This window comes from Blastocystis sp. subtype 4 (assembly GCF_000743755.1).
Source record: "Blastocystis sp. subtype 4 strain WR1 chromosome Unknown seqid_0026, whole genome shotgun sequence".
In the NCBI taxonomy this organism is placed as follows: domain Eukaryota; class Bigyra; order Opalinata; family Blastocystidae; genus Blastocystis; species Blastocystis sp. subtype 4.
This window is the reverse complement of record NW_014569521.1, coordinates 20,483-37,800: the sequence shown is the minus strand read 5'-3', so window position 1 is coordinate 37,800 and position 17,318 is coordinate 20,483. Positions and strand designations below refer to the sequence as shown.

At 39.8% G+C, this 17,318-nt stretch overlaps 6 protein-coding genes across 6 annotated transcripts; 2 read left to right on the top strand and 4 right to left on the bottom strand.

The window, feature by feature from the left end:
* On the top strand, window positions 1-4,755 carry JH06_0498 (hypothetical protein; the record flags this gene model as incomplete). The annotated part of the gene is made up of 5 exons (XM_014673844.1): window positions 1-188; window positions 223-317; window positions 350-481; window positions 540-2,129; window positions 2,159-4,755. The coding sequence occupies 5 exons, from the start codon at window positions 1-3 to the stop codon at window positions 4,753-4,755; spliced, it is 4,602 nt and encodes a 1,533-aa protein (XP_014529330.1).
* Window positions 4,756-4,774: 19 nt separating this feature from the next.
* JH06_0497 (palmitoyltransferase) lies at window positions 4,775-6,085 on the bottom strand (the record flags this gene model as incomplete). Its single annotated transcript, XM_014673843.1, has 9 exons — window positions 4,775-5,029; window positions 5,058-5,102; window positions 5,149-5,407; window positions 5,438-5,500; window positions 5,531-5,596; window positions 5,626-5,758; window positions 5,788-5,871; window positions 5,903-6,017; window positions 6,050-6,085. The coding sequence occupies 9 exons, from the start codon at window positions 6,083-6,085 to the stop codon at window positions 4,775-4,777; spliced, it is 1,056 nt and encodes a 351-aa protein (XP_014529329.1).
* Window positions 6,086-9,217: 3,132 nt separating this feature from the next.
* On the bottom strand, window positions 9,218-11,949 carry JH06_0496 (hypothetical protein; the record flags this gene model as incomplete). Its single annotated transcript, XM_014673842.1, has 3 exons — window positions 9,218-10,150; window positions 10,181-10,527; window positions 10,557-11,949. 3 exons carry the CDS (start codon window positions 11,947-11,949, stop codon window positions 9,218-9,220), a joined length of 2,673 nt encoding a protein of 890 aa, XP_014529328.1.
* Window positions 11,950-12,650: 701 nt separating this feature from the next.
* On the bottom strand, window positions 12,651-13,802 carry JH06_0495 (26S proteasome regulatory subunit; the record flags this gene model as incomplete). The annotated part of the gene is made up of 5 exons (XM_014673841.1): window positions 12,651-12,791; window positions 12,822-12,932; window positions 12,963-13,212; window positions 13,243-13,697; window positions 13,731-13,802. 5 exons carry the CDS (start codon window positions 13,800-13,802, stop codon window positions 12,651-12,653), a joined length of 1,029 nt encoding a protein of 342 aa, XP_014529327.1.
* Window positions 13,803-14,194: 392 nt separating this feature from the next.
* Window positions 14,195-14,853, bottom strand: JH06_0494 (ankyrin; the record flags this gene model as incomplete). Its single annotated transcript, XM_014673840.1, has 4 exons — window positions 14,195-14,442; window positions 14,472-14,564; window positions 14,595-14,745; window positions 14,776-14,853. 4 exons carry the CDS (start codon window positions 14,851-14,853, stop codon window positions 14,195-14,197), a joined length of 570 nt encoding a protein of 189 aa, XP_014529326.1.
* A 280-nt stretch (window positions 14,854-15,133) lies between these two features.
* JH06_0493 (hypothetical protein) lies at window positions 15,134-17,240 on the top strand (the record flags this gene model as incomplete). The annotated part of the gene is given in 14 exon segments (XM_014673839.1): window positions 15,134-15,336; window positions 15,348-15,395; window positions 15,415-15,484; window positions 15,515-15,555; window positions 15,588-15,681; window positions 15,712-15,879; window positions 15,912-16,064; window positions 16,094-16,246; window positions 16,277-16,390; window positions 16,420-16,512; window positions 16,543-16,722; window positions 16,753-16,840; window positions 16,871-16,935; window positions 16,965-17,240. The coding sequence occupies 14 exon segments, from the start codon at window positions 15,134-15,136 to the stop codon at window positions 17,238-17,240; spliced, it is 1,746 nt and encodes a 581-aa protein (XP_014529325.1).
* Window positions 17,241-17,318: the final 78 nt, after the last annotated feature.

Here is a 17,318-nt window from a genome sequence, read left to right as displayed (position 1 = left end):
ATGATAATCACGGAAACTGATATTACCTTTAATGGCATTCCTCTAGAGCGTTTGTCGACAGAGGATATGCTCCATTTTGCTAAATTCATGCATATTGATGTTAGCGGGACGGAGACGGATCGTCAGAGCTTGTTTGCCTTAATTGACAATGCTTTCCTAAAGTTGAAGAATAAACAAATCACTGATTCGTATGGAGTATTTATTCTTCATTGTGACTATTAGAAGTTATCCAATTCCCATTCCTGTGTCAATGGACGATAGTATTGATGAATATGAAGATGAAGAGGATTCAATGAACCGTTCTATGTCTCTAGATGGTTTGTTTTGTGCGGGAGGAGATCATTTGTAGTGGAAGAGGGTGGATCATCTCAGGATGTAGGAACGCAGTTACTATCAGATGTTCCCTCAGATGATATAATATTATTAAATCTCTCCAATCCTTTGATTCGAGAGGTCTCTGGTACTAATAGTGAGTCGGAAAGTAATTCAAATGAAGATAATTCTGATGGTAATTTTGTTTGCGACGAGTTCATGTTCAGAATCTCAATCCAGCACATCTTCATTCATTCAGCATGTTCACGATCAAAATGTTAAGCTAATGGATCTCCTTGCTGAAAGTCGCAAATCTGGCAGGCCTAATTATTCATTCACAGAATGCGGAATGAATTCTCCAACACAAAAAGGATTTGTATCAAAATCGACTTATTCAAGCTCAGAGGACATTAGTCTAGAGGAACCGAGTAGTACTGAATATGCTTTCACTTCTGCTTCTGTCGAAATGGCTCCAGTTACGACTATGACATCGTCTGTATCCCAGAGGGTTCATGAAACTAATTCTACTGTTCCGACCGAGAATTCAGCTCCTTCTACTCCTTCAGATCGAAATGATTCTCTGATCGTAGAAGCAGGGAGCGATCTGAGTGATAATGAGACCAAGGAACTGCTGAATATGTTGGATTTGGCTATGGAAGTGAGTCGAACAGAATCAACGAATCTGGGTTCAAATTCAGACAGCAGTCTTTCTGGAGAAATTCTGACTCCTGTGAAGCCTTCTGGTCTACAACTGAAGACTCTTCCTTTCTCTCCCTTGCAAAAACCTGCTGTTGAAACTACATTGCTTGATGAAACAGCCATTGTTTCAGCTGATCAATCTTCATACCTCAAATCTGTATTTACTAGTGCTTGTGATTCGCTTGTAGCAGATGAAGAAGAGACAAGTGAAGAGAAGGATGAGAAGGTTGTTACTGTACGGGACGTAGCTGCTTGTGGTCAAAGAGTGATGAGTGAGAGTGATGAAATGGTTGTTCTTAGTGAGGAAGATACGGATTCTATCGATCGTGAGGTTATGAGAGGTATGAAGAAGGAAGAAGAGTTGGAGAAACATGAAGTTGTTAAGAGTGATGAATCTGTTAGTGAAGAAAAGTCACCCAGTGAAGCAACCAGTGAGGAAAAGCCAGCTAGTGGCGAGTCAGTCAGTGAAGCAGCTAGTGAGGAAAACCCAATTAGTGAAGAAAAGTCACCCAGTGAAGCAGCCAGTGAAGAGCCTCCAGCAAGTGAGTCAACTAGTGAGGTGTCAGCTCATGAAGAATCTTCTCATGAATCAACTAGTGAAGAGCAGTCAACAAATGAAGAGTCATCCATTGAAAAGCTTAATGACATTGATTCTGATCAGATCGCTTCGGGACCTGTGAGTCCCAATGAATCATTCCAATCCTCTGAACACCAATCATCCTATTCAAATGAAACTGCCCAATCTAATACAGATTCCTCTGAGAGTGAAAGACCGAACTTAGATCACTCACAAGAATCAGAAGAGATGGAAGAAGATTCATCTTCGGTACATATTCTCGAAGTATCGTCAGATTCTGAGGCTTCTCATAGTGCAATCCAGTCTCTTGCTTCTCTCCATGAATCTGATTCAAATCTGAATTCTCAACCCTCTGTTCATCCAACTACACTCCATATGATATCACCTTTGTGTACAGAGGAGTCTGTTCCTGAACGGATCTCACCACAACGAGTAGATTCTATAATATCTGCTCTCGCCTCTCCTACGACAGTAAAACGCCCATGGACAGAAGTAAATGAAGAATCGCGGGAAACTGAGATAATGAAACGTCTCCGAGAAGGTACGAACAAGGATAGAATGATTATTTAGTGAGAAAGGATCTTGGACTCCTTCCTTCATCTAATGAGACCCAACCAGCTGAGATTCCCGCGGTTCATGAAACTGTATCTGTTCCTCTCTCCTTCCAGAAAAGCCAGCCTCTTCGCCATCTTGGTGAACCCTCCATGAACACACAAACAGAACTTCGTGATATGTTGACTCGCCTCGAGAAAGTACGTCACGGACTGTCACTACGACCTGCCGAATTCGGCTCGTTTGGGCGTATTAAGCCTCAAACGAAACGCCGTGTAAATACTGAGGTGGTTAGTGAACAGCTGGTGACAGGAGGAGTTGGAATCCCACCAACCCGTGTTGAAGTGCCTCCTGAAGTGATGAAGCCTCCTGAAGCTCCTGTTGAGTGTCTTCCATCAAAAAAGCCCAAGGTTAACAAGCTTCCGAATCGATTACCATCTCCTATAGTAGAGAAAGAGACTGTGCCTTCAGCTGTATTCCCAGTATCATCTCCTTCGCTTCTTTCAACTCCTGTTAATTTGCCAAACCCACGAACTAGTCTGGTGCGGTTGAAGGCTCCTTCTACGAAGCTTAACCTTCCTCCTTGTCAGTCACCTGTGAGAGTTCGAGAGGGTTCTGTTGGAGTACATCGAGAAGGACCAGTAAGACGATTGAATGAAGAATTGAAGCGCGGAGGCAAGAGGAGAGTATTTTCAATGATTCTCAAAGAGGAGAAGAAGGAGAAAAAGGTTGAAAAGCCAGGTCCTTCGAATATATCTTCCTTCTCTGTTAGTTCTGCGAAGGATCCTTCTTCTGTTCGTAAGATCTCCTTTGAACTGAAGAAGGATAGTCCTGAGGCGGATTCAAAGCAACCTTCTATTGAACTCTCTTCATTGACTGGAAAAACGAAGAAAGGTGAAACACCAACAATGAATATGAAGGATGATACTGCTCCTGCTTCTAAGTTTTCCTTTGGAGTGAAGAAGGATGATACATCATCGGATGCGAAGAAGGACACTTCCTCTCCTCCTGTATTCTCGTTCGGAACGAAGAATGATACTTCTGCTGTTCCTACGTTTTCATTCGGAGCGAAGAAGGATGATACACCAACAACAGATGTGAAGAAGGATACTCCTACTGCCCCCATGTTCTCTTTTGGAACTAAGAAAGATGACACTCCAACAGCAGATGCTAAGAAGGATGCTCCTGCTGCCCCCATGTTCTCTTTCGGAGCAAAGAATGATACAACTGATGTGAAGAAGGATACTCCTGCTGCCCCCATGTTCTCCTTCGGAACTAAGAAAGATGACACTCCAGCAATAGATACGAAGAAGGATACTCCTACTGCTCCCATGTTCTCTTTTGGAGCAAAGAATGATACAACTGATGTGAAGAAGGATACTCCTGCTGCCCCCATGTTCTCCTTCGGAGCGAAGAAGGATGACGCATCAGCAGATACGAAGAAGGATGCTCCTGCTGCTCCCATGTTCTCCTTCGGAACTAAGAAAGATGACACATCATCTAATACGAAGAAGGACACTTCCTCTCCTCCTGTATTCTCGTTCGGAACGAAGAATGATACTTCTGCTGTTCCTACGTTCTCGTTCGGAGCGAAGAAGGATGATACACCAACAACAGATGTGAAGAAGGATACTCCTACTACTCCCATGTTCTCTTTTGGAACTAAGAAAGATGACACTCCAACAGCAGATGCTAAGAAGGATGCTCCTGCTGCTCCCATGTTTTCCTTTGGAGTGAAGAAGGATGGTACATCATCGGATGCGAAGAAGGACACTTCTCTTCCTGTGTTCTCTTTCGGAGCAAAGAATGATACAACTGATACGAAGAAGGATACTCCTACTACTCCCATGTTCTCCTTCGGAACTAAGAAAGATGACACTCCAGCAATAGATACGAAGAAGGATACTCCTGCTGCCCCCATGTTCTCTTTTGGAGCGAAGAAGGAAGACACTCCAGCAACAGATGTGAAGAAGGATACTCCACCTGCATTCGGTATTCCTCTTACTTCTACTCCTGATAATGTCCCTACAAAGAATGATTCAACTTCAAAACCACTATTCTTTGGATCAAATAATCCTTCCACTCCGAACCCATCTCCCTTCACCTCTGGAGCTGTTAGTGGTACGAATGATCCATTCTCTTTTTCTCAAAACAATTTATCCTCTCTGGGAACTAAGAACGGCACTTCAACATCTCCATTCTCCTTAGGAAACACGACTCCTCCTGTCAGCGCACAGAGTAACTACTCCCAAACTAACACATTCGGTTTTGGAAAGAATGAAACCTCCAGCTCGTCCTTTCTCGGTGGTCAGAAGAATACCGCTGGAGCTTCTCCATTTTTCGGTTTAGCAAATGCTCAGCCTTTTGGGAAGGGAGGAATGAATTCAAATCCTCCTAACGTGAAGGGATCAACAGATCCATTTTCTAATAATCCCACTAGGAAACCCTATCATCCAGGAAATAATGGTCAAATGAAACCTCCACAGGTGAATATGCCTGGAGTAGGTTTTAATTCAGGTAATATGGCTGGAGGATTTAATGCAGGTAAGACGAATGGTTGTGTGTTGAGTCTAGGGAAACCAGGAAGACATATCAATATTCGCCGAAAACGATAGTTTTAGGGAGTCTTTTTCATTACATTTGTTTGTAGAAAACATATGATTTTGCACCTAGATATTCTCCAGGAGGTAAATAACAAAATGGACTATAGGGAGGCTTAGCAGGTTCAATAGGTGCTCGAGGTTGTGTCAACATTATAGAAATGATTCTTCGTATGGATTTGGAGAGGGATATTTTGACAGGTTTGGTAATTCGATTTCCTTCCTTAATATACTCCTTTTGTGTCATATTGACTTGGAAAAGAAGAACATAATGCGAGAAGAAACCAAACTAAATGTAAATACAAATGAAGAAATACCATCCAACATCCAACCCCTGCATTAGCAATACCTAATAATAGAAGCTAAATAAAGGAATAACCAAGTAAAGGTAATGAAGGATATGATTACAACAACTCCGAGAGATCGTGAAACAACAAAACAATGGATTATGAGTAAGAGAGTCATACATATAATAATCAAAAATAGTCCAAATCGTCGATAAAACGACATGGTTGGTAATGCTAAAAGAAAAAAACCAATACATACTAAGAGAATAATATCTAGTTTCGGAAAGTGATTTGAATAGAGTAGGGCAAAGTCAAGAAGCAAATATCGATGATAACTCATAAAGACATATTGAATCATGCAACAAAATGTTCCAATTCCTCTATTTGTTAGAAATAGACCGATACAATACGTAAGAAATAGAAACCAGAAGAAATACTTCATGTTCCGTTGTCCCACACAGTTATTTATCCATCTATATCACAAAATCAATAATAAAGTGTACGGACAATGATGATCAAAGTCAGCTACACAATGATCACAAGAATGGCAATGATGAGAAGCCACAGGTCTAGAATATAACAAATACTCCAAAAATACCGATAAAAATGACAAGTAGGACACCAATTGACTGTTATAATACCTGAATTTGTCTGATACCTGATGGATGCAATGACTTGTTGACCTTCACTTACAGTAACGGCAGGAAGAGGTGGAAGAATACCAGGATCAACTACATTTCACCGCTATAGGAGCTCCAACCCCAAATGCATTTCACAAGGACATACAAATCGAGTATCGTCAAGAGACGCAGAAATATTCCAACAATGGTATATGGATAAAATACTACTTGAAAACGTAAAATAACGAATCATACGCCAAATCACTAAAGCTTCAGCAACAACAAGAAAAATCGTGAATGCTGCAATGTTGTCACGTCCAAATCCTTTACATATCTTTCGTGTGAAAGCATCAAGTTTACGCTGTCGAACCTACGATTGATGAATGCTCTTCAACCAAACACAGGGCCATCTGCCTCTTCAACAATGCCAACATACATGACACCCAAGAAATGAAAGAGATTATTGTTAGTCTAAAACCGAATCCATGTAAGAACGATGTGAACGGTAGTATATAATCAATTGGTGGAAGAAAAGAATCGTCTGTCGCAAAGACTACGATTGTACGAGATACTCTCTTCCTAGATAATTAATTAACTACTGAATCAATAAGATGTTTGTGGCATTAGTTTGAGTCTGATCCTCATGATTGGTGTTTCCTTATCTGAGCTTTTGCATTGATGATTACGGAAATAGTATCAATTGTTGTTTGATAATTGTTGTGTCAGTAGTCTAACAGTTTCTAGTGATTATGGTCTTTATCGTTGATATTGCCTCTCTATCTATTTTGAGTTCCATACTTTCGATTAGAGTTGAAAGAAACTAGAATCACATTTCTGTTGTTTTGCTGTCAAAGGTGGGAATTCTAGCTGTATTCATAACGTTCAGTCACAATTTGTATCAGCTTCTAAAAACACATCTCATAGATAATGGGCATTAGTGAAGAAGTGAAAAGCGGATATGAGTATCCAAGTTCTCTCTCGTTAGAAAACTGGACCCCAACTTAAGTATCTTTCTGTAAACTAGAATACTCATTATTCTTATTGTTTTCTAAACACATTTGGTCGTATATGTATTTGGCAACGATTATTTCGAAAGAAAGGAATCCATCATAAATCGAGAATCATCAAATTAACTCTTGGAGTTAATAGAGTATTTCAATTAAGTCCTTCAAACATAGATAGAATGAAGATTCATCAATTCATTACACACTATGGACGCATTTTGTTATTTGAAAATAATTATGGTCACATGATTTTGATTCATAGTACCCTATTTCGGTCAAACTGTCAGCTTAATTACCACCCATATTGAATAACTCTATTCAGTGAACAGAAAGTAGAGTTAACAAAATATGTTAAGAATGGATTATAATGATGACTACCTTTCTGTTCGAGGATCATCGTTAAGTGTTATAGAAGGCGGACATGGAGAATGGTTTTCTGGTGACTTCTCTTATATTGATCCTAATTGTTAGTTCCTTGTTCCTCTGATAGTAAATCTGTAACAGAAGACTATTCTAGCGAAGCTCCAGAGGACAATGCACCTACTTATCAGAGTTCTGTAAAGAAATGTACTACTACCTGTTATGCGGATGGCAGCGTCTGTGTTGTTAACTACACTACCCCTGAAGCCATCGCAAATGGTGAATTACGAAAGAGTTCTTATGCCACTGTACAATTAAAGGAAAACGCTTCTGGAGAATCTGTCATTAGTATTCATTTACCTCAGGGTTGTGCTCGAGTCGAGCTCGTTTATAGTGATAGACTGCCTGAAGTCGCAGTGAGTACTTATGAGAATGAGCATCAGCAACGTTCTGTCGTTTTTAGAGGTTCCAAGTGTGTAAAGCGTTCTCGGGATCGCCATCCTTTCCACCCTAATGAAAAGCGTTTCATTCTAAAACGTTTTAATGACTATCGTCAAAGCTGTCCGAACCTTCATATAAAGGAAATTGCTCAGGCCATTTGGAAAGAATTAAAAGAACAGACATTTGACGATGGTTCACTCAATGATGATGCATTGAAATATACGAAGGAACGTACCTGGAAATCAGTTTGTACATTGCTCTATAATCAGCGTAATACCCAATAGTCTTTTTCTGAAAGTATATTAGCTGCGACTTGTTTGTCATAAACATCGGTTATTATACACTTACTGTATTCTGCTCTACATTTAGCTTTTGAAACCGCTTTGATGTTTTCATCAGATTCAAAATTTGATCCAATTCATTCATGATGTATCTGAACTCACTTTCACTTTGATGTTGAATTGGAGATACATTACGAATAGTCGGGAAATACGGAGCATCGAATCCGCCTCGATCATTGTAGATAGCATCGATCGTAATATTACAGTCCCGAAATACAATTGGTGCCGTATAATCAGTATAAACAGACTCCAAAGACGTGTTTCTCGATTGACGATCCGTACGTTTTGGTTCTTCGATTTGTTGTTTTGTTGGTTCTGTATAGGTAGAAATATGAGTAGATGGCCCTTGGAACACTTTAGGTAGACTTGTAGATGGACTCTTTTCTGGTACATGTGTAGTGGGGAGTTGCATTGCGTTAGGTTGTTGATGAGAATGCAATGACTCGAAAGGAGTTGACTGACCGAGGAGTTGACTTGAAGGAGGTGCTAATATGGAGTGAGCAGTATTTGTCAAGAGAGTATGTGAGGACTCGTCTAATAGGGGTTGAGAGGAGCCATTGGTCAGTGGCTGTTTCCTATCTACCAGTGGTTGAGGGGCATCAAGTAATGGCCGAGAAGAACTGTTCTTTAACAGCTGAGGACTATTCAACTCGATCAGTCCAGATTCCGGTGTATGATTTATTTCTTTTTGGACAGGAGACTTTCCTGGTGAATTCAAGTTCGAATGTGTGGACAATAATCCCAAATCTCGAACTTTCCCTTCTCCTCGTTGTCGCTTCCCAGTTACATATTTAGATGATCTCGATAATCGGTGACGAAGCGCAGGGGTTTTACCATCATCCATTCGTCCTCTCCAATTCAATACACCAAACGAACGAACAGGTCCCTCCTAAAACTCATAAAACAGAAGAACAATAACATTGAAGACCGGATTCTGATCTGCAATCTTCTTTAACATATCATAGGTTGTTTGATACACACGATACACACTCCGATCCTGTGGTATGTGCATTAGGTCCTACATTCATAAGAACAAAACAACCATACATAAACTATATCAAAGAATCCACTTACCTTCTTCTTAAAAGAAAGATAGGATCTTTTCATAGTCCGACTAGTTTTCTCGCAAAATTCATTGTAGATGCGTGTAAATGCATCCTACACCTGACAGAAATCACAAGAATCAACCTGATACTTCGTCATACGTCCTTCTGTTGATGTTTCTTCCTTATCAAAAAAACCCAACTCGTTCAGTGAACCTTGGAGTAGAGATACGATCAGATTCTCCTCCTCTTCAGTATATCGAAGGACACCTCTCTTCTCAATGGATCGATGTTCTCCTTTCTTGAAAACCATTTATTCTGTGATTTCAAATTAGAAACTAATTCCCGTGATAGTGGTATATGATCTGCAGAACAAACAAGTTACAAGTTCTTAATAACAGTATTGAGATCGACATGATAATCCATATAAGCTTTTAAATCATCTTTAATCATCATTTGTCTGTTTCCAATCACAAAGAGACCAAAACGAGCTCTTGTAATAGCCACATTCAGTCTTCTGGGATTACTCAAGAATCCCACATTATGGCTGGGGTTGGACCTCACACAACTGAAGATGATGTAGTCTTTTTCACGTCCTTGGAAGGTATTCACAGTTGCAGCTTCTACTTCTTTTAGATTTGACTTTACCAGCAGATTAATAATGAGTTGCTTTTGTCCAGCATAGGATGTGATTACACCGATATCACTTTTCTTAATCTTACGAGCAACTAGCAACTGGATAAGCTGTATAACAGCTAGACCCTCTGCTAAGTTCTGGAATGAAACACCTTTCGAGCTAACAGACTCTCTTCCCTCCACATCCCAGAAGAACAACGGCTTAGCCCTATTCGGATATGGAAGTGTCTGGAGAATAGGTCGCTGACTCTCCGTCACTCCGTTCTTAAGAACATCCATATAGTAGTGATGATTGGAGAACTCAGCTAATACAGGATGCATACGATACTGTGTATCCAGGATCACAGGAGAGAAATCAAGATCGATCAAGCGATCCATAAGCGTTTTCATATATCCATGATTACGACAACGTCTGCTCAGAACGACAGGGTCCAACTGACGATGGTCACCCACAATAATCACTCGTTCAGCTCCGTGAACAATTGGAACCATAGTTTCAGGTTCTACAGCTTGTGAAGCCTCATCAATAAGGATCGTTTTAAAACGTAAATCTCGTAAGACCACATTGCCTGATGTATCACAGGTACTAACAACAACTTCAGCGTTTCTAGCAATAGTTTGTTCTGCTTGAATCAATTCGTGCATACATTTTTTGGACTCACGCAAAGACAGTTTATCCTATTTGTGACATACCATCCATTTGGGTACCGAACGACGGACGGCTAGCTGGATCTTCTCAGCCTTCTCCTTATCCTCAGCCATGATTTTCTCCATTGCCAGGACATGACAACACAACTCCTTCACAGGTGAAGGGTTTTGTTGCTTCGAAGAAGCCATTACTCGTACAACCTTTACACCAGTCTTGTGAATACGTTCACAAATCTCATCTGCTGCGATGTTCGATGGAACACAAACAAGAATTGGACCAGGTAGAGATAGTTTGGCTATTTTGCATGCTTGTGGCTTGCCATAAAGATCTTTCTGTGCAATGGGAACATCATAAACCATGTTTCTAGTGCGTCTTACGAGTTGATAGACGATAGCTGCTGCAGTGCCTACAATTAACCCTTCTCAACATTGTTACTTGTCTTTCCAGTACCAGGAGGACCTTGAATTATAGTAAAACGAGATTGAAGAACAATAGTAACAGCAAGACGTTGAGACTCATTCAATGCTCGCAAACGAGGTGCATTCCACTGACCAGCTAGCTCTGTTTCAGGAACATAGAAGTCCTTCCTATTCATCTTCGTCTTAACCCCCATAATCACTTCCCAAATATCCTGATTCATACTATCTTCATCATCCATTCGTTTCATAGCATTGAGACGACGTTCTACAACCGAACCCAATTCTTTCAAACGGATATCATAATATCCATCACTATACTTCGTGACCTTTGCAGGAACATGAGACGTTTCAACAACCATTGAAACCTTATATAACTTTGTACTCTCGTTAACCACTTCACACTTATCCACACTACCAATATACTCAATTCTATCTTGACGAGACATATCTCCATTAGTATCATAATCAGCATTGAATGACTCTTCATGATCATCAGCCATTAGATGTAGATCATCTGCATCCAGTTCTCCATAAACTTTGATATTCGAACCTTGATGCTTATTTTTGTTAACAGTAATATCATCGTCCCATTCATCTTGGGATCGACACCATATCAATGATAGTTTATCTCCAATCTGAATCGGACGACTATAGAGATCCTGGTAGACTTCAAACTCACACACAATGGCACCACTCTTTCCACCACTATGCTTCTTATCGTCATAGAAAAACTCCACTTTCCTATGCTTATCACCATCTGTATTCTGAGATTGACGCTGTTCCGAATCTTCTAGTTTCACCAAGGGTTCATAAACACTGAAATAATCAGCAGTATCGTTAAAGGAGCTAGGTACTTCTCGTAACGGAGTTGCCGGCTTGACAGTTACTTTGGTAATATCCACATGACTATAGGTGCGGCAGAGAACCTCATATTGTTGAATCAAAGGCATAGATAATTCAACATGGTTGAGTCCCGGAGGACATTCTACGGAGAATAACGAACTAACAAATTGTTTCTGAGAGATGATCGTATGCCAATTGGCATCAATATTTGGATCACTCAGTGCCTGAGTTGCCAGACAGTTTGACATACATAGGAGATTCTTTAATGAAGTAGGTTTCGCAGTTGGTGATCTAAGATCACAGGCATTCGTACTCTTGCATTTCGAACAACGGATAGCGCACCCATCGAATTTTGATTTTCTGTGGGTAATGAATGACCAATGCTTTGCAAAGATCATATGCAAGTAGGAGTGTGATCCTCCATTAGGAACAAGACCATTACAAAACCAGCGTTTGCAGACACGACACTGGATAATAAGATTGGGATCCGAACAGCCACAATAACAACATGATTCTATCGATTCGTTAATCGACTCACTACTTTGATTTGCAGAATTGTAATTCATGTGAAAGAAAGAATGAATAAAAGTTCATATGAGTGCTCTCAGCATCTTACTGAAAGCTAGACAATAGATGCTCCAAAATGCAATGCCCAAATAGGGTACCCTATTTGGGCATTGCATTTTGGGTACCTCATTTGGGCTTAAGTCTAGCTGTTTTGCATTGTAAGCGAAATGTCGGAAGAAGATCGACTACAATCCATTCTCACAATTAATGAGAGTGAAAGTCACTTTATTTCGTTGATGACAGAATATGAGGAACTATTAGAACAAGTACTTCTTCTTTGAAATAATGATGATCAGAGATATGAATTACTCCAGAAAGCAGTTATAACCAAACTCCTCTCTTTGTACAGACATTTGGATTATGTTTATTCAACCCGATTACTTTATTCCACATATATCTATCATTGCGGAATGTTGGGAGAACGATGTACTCGTTTAATCCTCTCACTAGATGGAGTATTATCCTATGGGGATAGTACAATTAAACAAAGAAGAAAAGATCTAATTGTTCGAGTCCAACGATTTCAGCAGTATGTTGATGTGTTAGTGGAGCGATCGAAATCGCTTCAGAACTGGTTTACAGAGTGTTCATTGTCTCCAATCCAGCGGTTAGAGTATGATATCATAACGCAATCAGAACAAGAACCAAGAAAAAAATGTACTATTCTATATGATTGTTTCTTGTATCAAACAACAGATGATTACTTCCATAGTTTACGAACAGAGGTATTAGCATCCCCTTCTCTCTTTGTTACTTTGGCTACAGCCATCTCAAAATCTTCCTGTGTTACATGCATTCGTTTCTCACGGATTGCGAACATGCCAGCCTCTGTACATACAGCCTACAATAAAGGTCTTTACAAACCTCTCACTTTGCATTCAGCTCCACTTGCATCCGTAAGAGAAGCAGCAATTTTACGCAGATCGATACCTCGCATTAGGTTCATCTTCCTGCTATGGATTTGAAGAATCTGTAGACGTCCCTAGGTCTAATTCACACCTTCCTTTCGTACAGCCTCATTAGGATTTGGGAATTCAATCTTGCGATCAATACGACCAGGTCGAAGTAGAGCAGGATCCAGAATATCAATTCGATTTGTAGCCATAATAATCTTGATTCGGTTGGAAGGTTCAAAACCATCCAACTGATTTAACAACTCCATCATTGTTCGTTGGACTTCATTCTCGCCTCCCTCGCTTTCTGTACGAGTACTACCAATACTATCAATTTCATCCATAAAGATCAAACAAGGTTCATGTTCTCTAGGCATCAATCAATCACCCAAAATATACCTGGCACTCACAAAAAGTTCACGAACCATACGAGCGCCTTCTCCAATGTACTTCTGAACTAATTCGGATCCACTCAGTCGAATGAAAGAACAATCTGTATGATGGGCAACAGCTCGAGCAAGAAGAGTCTTTCCAGTACCAGGAGGACCATAAAGCAGAACACCCTTTGGTTGTTGGACTCCGAGGGCCTCAAAGAGTTCTGGATGCTTGAAGGGCAATTCTATCACTTCCTTCACTTCGGCAATTTGTTTGTCCAATCCTCCACACATATCGTATGTACTATCAGGGACCTTTTCAACCTTCATAAGACTAACAATTGGATCCACTTTTGTAGGCATCAACTTAACAATCTTTTGAGAATGTGCATGAAGAGCTACACGTGCATTTGGTTTTAACTGGTTAATTGGAATGGACTCGTCAATGTCCACAACACATTCTGAGTCCATAAATCCATCCTGAAGATTCATTCAATACAACCACTTCCATACCTTCACAATTGCCTTGTTCTTTCCATCCATCTTTACAACACGAATCACTTGAGCAATCGAGCAACAAGGCATCAGGAGTCGACGAACTTCTTCCTGTAGACTACGTACTACAGATAAACGGTTTCACATCAACAAATACCCTCTTCGTTTAGTTGATTCCTCTGTTTTTCTAGTCTCTCCATCTCTTGGCGCTTTTCATTTGCTTCTCGTTGTTTATCTTCGATTCTTCTCTAAGCATGTCAACTTCAGTCCGGTTTGTACTTCATAATAGGCCTGAATCCAGTCGACTTGATTCGGAACTTCAACTTCTTCCATCCTAGTTCTCTTCAATTGTCTCTTTCTTAAGAGGTAGTTTTTTCTCATTTGTAGGTGGTTTTTTATACATCCAACAAACAGGCAGTTTTGCAAGATATTAAACTATGATACATAAAATACACAGCGAAACTCTATCATCAATCAGAGAATCACAATCTCGTAGGAGTCCCAACAGGGAGATACATTGGATTATGTGGATCGAAAACCTTTGACTCCTCGATAGAAGTGATAATTTGTTCTGATGAAGATAGAGGTACAGTAGGTAAACACATTGGACTTAACCTCTTTCCCTGGAATACAAATCCTTCTACTTGATCTCGGAAATTCATATCCTTGATAAGAGATAACGGAAGAATCCCAACATTGTTGCATTTTTGTCCCAGAAATGGGTTGATTGCTAGATAAGAACCAGACAATTACGAATACTCAGAATATAAAGAATACAATCATAAGAACAACTCTCACAAGCATAATGAAGCGGAGTGTTTCCGTTTCCATCTTCTGCACTTATGTCACATTCTACAAATTACTGGGTATCTGAATCCCTACGATGATCAATAAGATATTTGACAACATTGAATCTTCCATATTTGCATGCAAGGTGCAATAGAGTGAGATCGTTATACCGGTAGGATACAATATCAACTCCTTTTTGAATGATTGTAAAGAAACTATCGTCATTTCCTGTCGACAATGCCATCTATTAATTACTCTGCGTCTCAAACAATACTTCGATATCCCGATTTCGTGTATCACTTCGCCAATACCAACGTCGCAAAGACACGAAGAATTTATTCCATTTCCACATATTACAACGAAGTGGGATAAACAAACAAATAAAGAATAAGAATTGGATCCGTATGGAAGGATTATTTCAGCATCTCTGTATGGAATAATCAAGTAGAATAGTTCGATTTCTGTTGTTTGATTTTCAGGACACGAATGATATCTATATTGGTTGCAGAGCACTTGGTCCTCGTAGTGTTTGTTGAGAGATATCCATTTTGATTCGTGAGACAAGGGAAATCGACGAAATTGAGACTATTTCCGGAGTTATATGAACTCTGACTTATTTCTCTCCACTGCAAATGCTGCGTGCTTTTCGAGTCAGACCCATCCAATCATGTCTACGACGGCTGATTCGAACAGAAAGCAATAATCTGGGATGGGAGGATATTAAGACAATCCGAGCGAATCAGTGGCCTGTGCTAAAAGGAGAAGCAACTGCAGAGAAAACGATTCTTGCAAAATCTCACTATTTGAAGAAGAGACTCGTGAATACGGTTCCTAAGTAGGATATAGGTGTTTTATAATGATCTACAAGAACTGGATGGGAAGTTTCTGCTTTGAGTTATAGTCGGGGCGGAAGTCGTGTTCATAATGATGATTGGAGTGGAGAGATGCAGCGTGCTTGCCGATTTGGAACAAATCTGATTCAGGTAATCGCTAATTCGATTTCTGAGAGTTAGATAACCATAGGAGAGGAGTTTATGGATGAGAATTATCAGGGGTAGCTATTAGCTCATGTCAAATGATGTATAGAAACCCAGCAGGATTTATTCATCCTCATGGAATGTTGCATGGGTTGTTAACAGCAGATGAGATCGATCGTGGATCAGTGGTTATTTCATCAAAAGTACAGATAGTTGATCGTGACAAACCCTAGATCTACTCTCATCAACGAAATGGTCATGCCTATTCTCCTCAACAGTTGCAGAAAATGGTTGATTTGTCACTCAATCAAATGGGGGTGGATGTACTTGATATGTTGACATTGGAGATTCCTCCGTTTATTACGGAATCTCAATTAGCCATAGCCTTGTATCATATTCGCGTAGGAGTCATAATCGGATGAGGATGATTTAGTCAGAGATCACATCAGGTCGGATAAAATATCTGACGTTGGGAGGAACCTTCCCATTTACTGCGGAAGGATTCAATCCGATGAATGGTAAGAAGAAAACCAACGAGTTTGTTGATGTCTCTCAATTCTCATTCAGTTTTGTCACACTAATGCGAGTATGGACCATGGTTTGAATCTAGAATAGATGGTAAATGACGTTGGATTGATGGATAAACTTATTGGTATTCAAGTACCACTGAACATCTCAGAAGCAACAATGGCAACAGTTCCCGTGAAACCGGATTATTTGGATTTGTTGGCAGAGTACATGAAAACCTCTCCAGATACATCAATGACAGTACTAATTGGAGAATTGTGTGATTTGTAGTTGTTGGATGTGATGAAGCAATGTGACTTAGCAGTGTTTGCTGATCGTTGTTTTGAGGGATACCAAGATCAGAGACCAGTTCGACTCCTTGATTTTCAACCTATTGATCAGACAGTTAGAATTAGATTGAATCTTTACAATAGAACCTGTTAACAGATATGAAAGAATCATTTGAAATATGTCGTTATATGGAAGATGTATATCGAAAGAAGATCCGTCCTTCTGTCAAAGACTTGGTTTTCATTAATCATGAATCTGATGAATAGCCTGAAGGACATGTTCCATTACCTGATCCTGATAGTTTTCAATTTGGTTTCATCTTGCCTACAGTAATGCTACAAGTGGAATCATTGATGGTGTGGGAAGATCTTCGATACACAGCAATTGAACCTAGTCTACGAGAAGGGATAAACCAGTTGGCTGGAATCAGTGAGGAGGTGAAGAAAGTGAGGAAGAAGAAGGAATGTAATGAGTAGTGGTGTTTCAGCTATCGTTTGGCGGTGACAAACATGCTTGACTATATAACTAAAGCGTTTAAAGCGAAAGAGATTGGATATATTGAAGGTTAATGTGATGAAAGAAAGTAATCTCTAGAAGTGAACAAGGAAGTGGAGAAATTGGTTCCAGTTTATGCAAATAAAGATATTCGATTCTATTACGTAAGTTTGATATGATGTTAACATGGTAGAAGATGCTGGACAGTATGTTATCTCTTGGTGTAACTTCAGTGATGACAGATATGATCCATATTCACTCCAATGATGTCAATCCACCACTTTTATCAAAAGAGGAATGTTTGCGATTCCTTTCATCTTTTAAAATGCCTAAAGATAATGTTCACCTGATTAGTATGCAAGATTATGCATATCGGACAGAAGAACATGATTTAAAGACGATGCACGAGAAAGTCTCCTATTATGATGAAGCATACAGTGAGACTCCAGATTTGAAAAAAGAACAATAGAATGAATGTCTGTTTGAAAACACAAAAGGTGGAATTTGACAGGCAACTGCCACCATAAAAGAGTAATTCCGCTCCCTC